At 36.8% G+C, this 7,974-nt stretch overlaps 1 protein-coding gene across 1 annotated transcript; it reads right to left on the bottom strand.

Moving 5' to 3' along the window:
- Positions 1–938: 938 nt before the first annotated feature.
- LOC144711075 (integral membrane family protein) lies at positions 939–5,889 on the bottom strand. The gene is made up of 5 exons (XM_078584998.1): positions 5,383–5,889; positions 2,409–2,772; positions 1,719–1,789; positions 1,480–1,578; positions 939–1,296 (listed from the first exon to the last, which is right to left on the bottom strand). The coding sequence occupies exons 1-5, from the start codon at positions 5,674–5,676 to the stop codon at positions 1,201–1,203; spliced, it is 924 nt and encodes a 307-aa protein (XP_078441124.1). The 5' UTR covers positions 5,677–5,889; the 3' UTR covers positions 939–1,200.
- Positions 5,890–7,974: the final 2,085 nt, after the last annotated feature.

Raw genomic sequence — 7,974 nt, 5'->3', positions numbered from 1 at the left:
ATGCAAGACATGGATCGTGTAGCTGTTAACAAATTCAAGTATTTATCATTTTTCAACAAAACAGGTATATATAAGTGCAAAGGATCATTTCAACAATATTTCAGTCTAGGTTGAAGCATTTTATCACTTACGTAAGATGTTGGTACTCATGATGCATCCCCTATGCAATGCATTACATCTATAAGAATAGATAACTCTTTTAGTTTTCCACATGTATCATTAACACATTGGTTCAATTAACATATTTACTATCTGCTCCACAATCTCATTAACATATTTACTATTTGCTCCATTATTTCCTTGTTACTCCAAAAGAATATTATGTAATTCATAAAATTTATCATGAGAGTAGGTTTAATAGCATATTCAAGAAGGTCACTGAAACATAAGGCCCATACGGAATGCGTTATTTGCACTTGTCCCAGATAATTCATTTTAGAATGCTAAACCATTTAAACAATTTCAGTGCTTTTGATGTCATTTCGAATGATTATTGTATGTATTCTATTCATAAAGTTGTGATTATTCGTCAGAATAAAATATGTTTTCCACTATTCGTTTTAATTTCTCACTGTATGTCCCGATAATGCCAAATTCCATCAAATATCTAATGATTTCACATTCTAAACAACAGGTGTGCTTTAGATTACACCTTCCTTGGAAAAGATATCAGTCAGCATAATAATGTACCCAGGAAACAAATGGAAGAAAATCTTACTTGGCGTATAGATGCAGGATCCAATTAAACATCCAGGAAAGATTAAAAAAATTATGATATGAAATCTTGGCGTAAGGGTAAAAAAGTTCATAATAACAGGAAAAATCTTTGTTTTTGAACAATAATAACAGGAAAAATCTACGCTGTGGCAATAATATGAAAAGAAATAGACGTGGCAGTCTCGATCAGTATAGATGCAAACATATTTTTACAGGAAAAATGCATTTAATGTCAACAATATCATTAGAAATAGACGAGTCAATCTTTGATCTGTATAAGGTCAACAAAACTACATATTTTTACATCTCATATACAAGATTAAAATCCTCATGAAGATACATGTGACTGATTTGTGGATCCTGTGCCAGGGGACTGAGAAATGATGCAAGGAGTTCTGCAAGAACCCTTGCTCATTTCCCTCAGAAGACAAATCGAAAAGGATAAGTCTCTATATAAAACTCCATTGAATTTTCTTACATTTACTATTCTCCAGGGTTCTCCAGCTTTTTAAGGAGGGCCTGTCTTTCCTCCTCTGGCAATGCGTTGAACATGAACACAGATTTGTCGCCTATGTCATCCTATATTGAAAGCAATGCCAATGTAAGGTAAATTAAGAAAATTTGCGAACTAAATTCTTTCATAGGTGAAATCCATTGTAAGCTTTTCAACCAATGTTTTTCTAGTAAAGTGGGAATTGAAACGGCCATTTAATCGGTTTCAACAAATCAAATAAATTTCTGAAAGCTCTTTAGGTCACGTACCTTAATCGGCTGAGTAAATTTTCTTCCGGCAAATATAACAAAAAGCGCCATCCAAACACCAAGTAAGCCAAGCTTGACATCATCACCCATCAAACCAGACTGCAATAATATAAATAATAGCACAAATAAACCGTAATATCAAATTTTATTGTCATAAAAATTTGAAAAAAAGAAATTTATTTGTCATTAGAGAATAAAAGTTTTAAAATGATGCGAACGAAAATACACAACCGAAATACCAGGTGTCCAAGGAGGAGCGTGGGGATGACAAAAGTCAGCAAACCAGCTTCCAATTTTCCATAGCAAAGACCTACATTGGAAGTGAAGTACTTTGGATTTCAAATATACTTAAATAAGAGAAGTCGATTCCCTCTCACACGAGCTGCCAACTAAGAATTAAGATATTTATCCATTCAAAAGTTTAAATGCCCTAGATATGCATCCACATAATCTAACTAATGAAAAGGAGAGAACCCGCACATTCATGAAATCAGAGTGAAAGAAGCTAACTAAAGATTTCCAGATCTCTTTTTTTTCTCCGATAAAGACAGATAAAAGATAACTCGTGTTTGGCATGCCGCGAAAACGTTGATGTGGGACATTAACAGCAACACTAACGTTTTGTAGACGATTTGTGATGCTGTCATCAATGCCAGCAGAAGTTGACATCAAAATCAATGTCAACTGTCCAAGGGTTGACTATCATGGCAACATGATGATGGTGATCGGCATCTGCCTCAGCCGAACTGCATCATCCCATTGACATTGACCTTTCGTTCAGGGCACACCCTCAATGGCATAATCATCGTCATTGACAACATCCATGAGGGTTGACGGCGCTGAAGCTGACAATAGCATTGACAGTAGCCGAGCCATGGTGATAACAATAAGAAGGAGAGAAAAAGATTGAAAGTCAGAAAAAGGAGCACCTTCTTTGAAAACAAGTCCGGTAAGTGAAGCAAAGAGAGGCCCAACAAGCCACACAGCTCCAGGATTTATCAGAACATACTCGACCAAACTTTGACTTTCAGGATGGGCCAAAGCGAGATAGGTCCCCAGAGATCCAATAGTTCCCGTCGCCCACAATAATTGAAGGAATCGTTTAATTGGCGTCACATAAATGTGAATAAGAAAGAGGGAAAGACCCAGGCCACCTGCCCCAGTAGCATAGAATAAGTCTGCATTGTTCCTGAGGATATCTTTGAGGACATTATACTCTGGTAGAAAAGCAGAGCTAGCAGCTAAGACGAATGACGTGGCTGCTGTCACCAGGCCCATTCTGTAGAGAACCACCTGTAATACTCTTATTTCTTATTAAGAGGTACTAAAAAACAACGAAAATACAAGACAGTGATGAAATTAATCAGCTCATCCTTCAGAAAATATCTCAAGTGGAGTTAGGACCTAGATTACATAAGTCCAAGAGATACATAAGACCAAGAGAAGTAGTGTAAAAGAAAGTTCTGTTAGTCATTTAACCTCCCCAAGGGTTTGCTGACAATGACGAGTTTGTTGTCTGATATGTTATCATAGTCCTTGGACAGAATGATGAGGACACAATCGTCATCATCGTCCTAGCCAAAATCAAATGATTATTACTCATTATCACCATCCTTGTCATGTGCAATTGGAAAAAATAGAGAAAGTGATGAGAGGACAATGATGAATCATCATCTCATTATTCATCAACGATTTGTGGATGAAGGACAATGCCAAGAAAAAGTTGGTTATCATCATAGCCATCTGAATAAGAGTAATGCAGCACTCTCTACTCCCCATCAAGCTGATAAAAGCAGAACTTCATTGTCAGGTTGGAGGTAGTGAGCAAGAAGGATGAAACGCGGAAAACAGATAATTCAGAAACCGTTTCGGGCTCCAGAAGTTGTGCTAAACCGGTCCGCAAAAGAAAGTCGAACCAGCCCACGCAGCGCAGCAAGAGCCCAACAGATCCGGGTCTCGTTGCAATTGGCTAAACACGAGAAGGAAGGAAACTGATATCCAAGTATCGAAGTTGGGAACCAATTCAAAAGGAAATTTGGTCGTTGTGGGCCATCCTGTCTGAGCTCATAATAAACAGTATTTTCAGATGATTTATTATTAATGGCCTGGCAGTGGCCCATTGTTGAGAAGTCATCACGTCCTGCCCACATGTGACGACTCTTTGTTCATTCTCTCACCCTCAGGGTCAGGGTCATCATTCCTTTGATCATCGTCTTGTCTGCCGTTGACCCGGCTTGCTTTCTTGCCGAAGCTACCTCCCTGTTTGCACCCTCTTCGAAGTCCATTATAAATGACTCTATCAGAGACATGGACGGTCTGCAACTCCAGGCACCCTATGTACAGCGTGTACAAAACTTCTGGACCCAACTAGGGGATCCCTTTCTTTTTTTTTTGAAGAAAAGTAGGGAGCCCCTTTCTAGAAGTGGATTTCTTCATAAGAACATATTTTACCAAATGGAAGTTTTACAACTTAAAAACAAAAAGTACATAGATCATCTAGTAAATAAAGAAAAAATAGATCATCTAGTAATGTAAATAGATGTCACAGCTTATAGGAACAACAGGAAATGAGGAATGATAGTGAATGAATAAACAAAACTATTAGGAAGGTCTCAACTATAGTGAATGAGTAAGAATAAATAATTTAAAAAAGGATACAATAAAAGTTCTTAAATATGCAAATACCCCGAGCTAAAAACAACATAAGAGTCTTATAGAAAGTTACCTCCACGAGAAAGTTGCCCCTAAGACCTCACAAGTGATTTGATGCAAGAGAAAGACTTTTATTATACATGTATTACAGGACTTCTAAACTTAATGTCACATGGAAGCCAATAGGACCCTCTTGGAGATCATATCTAGCCTTTAAGAAATAGGGCGAGGGAGATAGAGGAGAATGGGAGAGATAAGAGAGAATAAAAGAGACCGATGGGTTAACGAGCCCTTTAGAATTACAGGATCGGTAATTCTTGCCTTCACAACACCGGAATCCTGCAGATGAGCCCAAACTTGATTTGATCTTTTTATCCTCTATTATGTGGGTCCATTAGGGGTATTTATAGACCCCCAGTTATTTCCCCCCATCGGTTTCAGTCAACAAACGAGCCCTCTTTGACATCAATGATACTGTTCTAATTCAAGACTGTGTCAGAAATCCTTCAAACCCAACAAGAAATTCACTATGAGGATGAACTGGGTTCGTGCAAGGACCATCAGAATCTTTTATAAACCGATATTATTGTATTTCTAGCATTATCAGCGTCATACTCGACATAAAAAGAATCCCAAAAAGCGTTGATGAAAGAGGACCACCTTGATCACTGTATATTATTCAAATAATCATGTGTTGTACAATGACCATTTCATTGACATGGGAACGACGTGAAACCCAAGAAGGACACATTGAGAGTATCTCCAGTTTCACTCTAGTTAGATGAATATTATCATAAACTAACAACGGAGGCATTTTCCCTGCATCGATGAGATATCTCTCTCATCTAGGATGTTCAACTTTCTCAAGCTTTTGCTGATTCTTACCAGCTCTAAATAGTTTCGAGTTAGTTAAAGAAGAAACACACAAACTGATTATCAAAAGAATAACTTAATTTTGATACAGAGGATACATCATAAGATCAATTCAGGGAGTGTTCGAGAAAATGAACACCAAACTATAACCATATATTTTCTACATGCGCAAGAACCGATTCCCAATTCAAAGACTGATTATCAAAGGCATCCATAATTTTCAAATACAGAATACTTTTCACGATCAATTCAGGCAGTGTTCGAGAAGATGAACACTAAACGATAACCGGGTACTTCTCCTATTCGCAAGAATCGATTCCAAGTAAGAGATGAAAGGGAAAAAATGGTATAAATTAAAATTCTAAAATCCCCAGTTACCTCAAGAACATCAGAAGACTCCACCGACCATGGCCCATAAGTCCCTTGATAGACCGTCCGCTGCAATGAATCCTGCGAATCACTCCCGACGGCTTTGCACTTAACAACCCCGTTCTTCCGATGAGCATCGTTGATGGGTAGAGAAGCAGAAGAAAACCCAGAAAGAATTCTCTCGTGGTTGTATGAAGAAAGAGGAAGAGATGAAGAGGGAGTTGAGATGGAAGCGGGTTTTCTGAAACTTGGAGATCGGCGATGGTTTGGAGCAAGGTGGGCTGACAAGACGAGAACACCCATCTCGACCAACTCGATTTCTGAACCTACGAGATGTCGCTTCTCGAATCTCAAGTGGGTCTTCTGTTTTCTACCTCTCGTGCGCGTACGATTAAAAAAATCGCAATAGAGAGATTATCATCGCCATTTCTGTCGTCTGTCAATTACAAAAGATTTGTTCTGCGCCTTGTATAAGAATGAGAGGAGGAAATTGTGGGATTTCTGACTTCAATCAATACATCAGGAAACTTCTCACAACTTAACGTGGTTCACTACCTGAAGCTTCGATTCCCTATCCTTGCGCTGGTTCATGATATTCTGCTCTATCTTTGACTATAAAGACATTCCTTCTTTAATTAGTCGTCTGGGTTTCATGTCAGGAAGATGGCATTTTAAAGCGTAAGATGATTTATCTTCTGCATGTTAATGGATGATATGACATTTGGTCATGTTGAACATGTACTTGCATGAGAACCTTGTGCATGTTGTTTAGATTTAATTGGTGGAGTCTAAACTTCTGCGAAGTATTCGACATGGAAGTTATTAAGAGATTTGTTAGAACACTCAGGTAATTCAACTCTGAACATGGATAGAAAGTATCCCAAGTTCTGAGTTATTATAATTAAAATGTGGATATTTGGATAATTATACCAGGCTGGTAAGGATTCTATTTGGTTTTCTCAATGTAGGGCTAAGTGAATGAAGCACATGAAGACAAAAAATGTTGTTAGTTCAGGGTATACAATTTCCATTTGAAGTTCCTTCCCATACTGCATATGCAAAGGCTGAACCTCATTCCATTCTATAGAAGACATTGTGAAATAACTTATAAGTCTGTAGCCACAAGGGCACTTCTAACCTGCTTCAAAGATTACACGTAAACAAACCAAATCACTTCAGCTATAATATCATTTTTGGATTCTTATCAAAAGTCAGTTTTAGGGATTTGTGAATTGTTAAGCAAAATGTGTTATTCGACATTGATTTATCTTAACAACAATTAGGACAAATATATTTTTGAATTTTCTTGGAGTTTAAAGAATTTTTCTAGAATATATTTTGGTGAAAAATGGAAGAACATTATTTGAAAGTTTTTTTGAAAAATTTTCAATTTTAATTTAAAATTTAAATACTGAAAATAAAAACTTACCTGATCTGAAGTGTCTGGTGGCATTGTGAGCATGAGGTTGGAGCAAGCATGCTGGTTGGTGGCACGTAGGGATATGCGCCGGACATGGGGGATTTGCTTACATTGTGACACACTCAGTTAATTTCCATACTTGACCAAAATTTGGCCCAGTCTTGAAGAGGCCTCCTTATGGATAGGAAGATTCACTGTCACTCATGCATATAGAAATGTACACCTTTTTGTGGAGGCAAAAGGTGTACATTTGTATATGCAGCCTATCCAAGCACAAGTGACTAAGGCAAATAGGATTTTTTGGTACTTTTTTAGAGATAGAGAGAAGAGGTATTATGTGGGATTTAGATACTACAAATGGAGAGTTCTATGGAGAGAGAAAGTGAAGAATTAGTGAAGGAGATAGATGGAGAATAAATGGAATGGATTGGCTTTACTTCATAGGGTGTTGAAGGTTATCTATTGAGCTCTCAATGCCTCTCATTAGACTTCAATCCATATATTTCGATAGCATCAAGCATTTATCATTGCTAGCGGAATGTGAATAAAGACAAAACAATTTAACAGAAGTACATCAACCAGGTTGAACAACCTAGAATCTTGGACAACCTTTCATTTGGCTATCAAGATATATAGAAAATATCCAGAATGAAGAAAACAAGATAAAATGAGAGTATTAATATATAGGCATTAATTACTGAAATGTTTCATCCTGATTTTCTACTCTCTTTATTTCCATTTTTAATTTATTTTTGTTATTGGTTCAGAGGTCCTGAATCAGAATTTATCTTTTTTCCTTATTGAAGAGTAGGTGAGGGCTAATAAGATATTCATGTCATGCCCCAAATTTCTCTGATTTCTCCTTTGGAGGCTAAAAAAAAATTGATTCATTTAAGCCCATTTATCCATTGGATTAAAAAGATGAAATCTTATACCCCATTTATTGTCATCTCATTAGATTCTTGCACATTTCTACATATGAATTAGAAAATAAGGATCATAAATAAAAAAATTTGACTTGAGGTAAGTCGAGAAGGAATTTTTGAAAATGTCCATAACACGAAAAAATTATATTTAGAAAATTTCATGCATACTCAAATAAGGGAAGAAATTATTGGATTATTCAGTTTCTCTCTATAGACTTCAATCTATCTATAATGTATCTTAGATATTTTATGAGG

This window comes from Wolffia australiana, chromosome 13 (genome assembly GCF_029677425.1).
Source record: "Wolffia australiana isolate 7733 chromosome 13, ASM2967742v1".
Taxonomy (NCBI): domain Eukaryota; kingdom Viridiplantae; phylum Streptophyta; class Magnoliopsida; order Alismatales; family Araceae; genus Wolffia; species Wolffia australiana.
The sequence above is the reverse complement of the archived record's forward strand: the minus strand, read 5'-3'. Positions and strand labels throughout refer to the sequence as shown.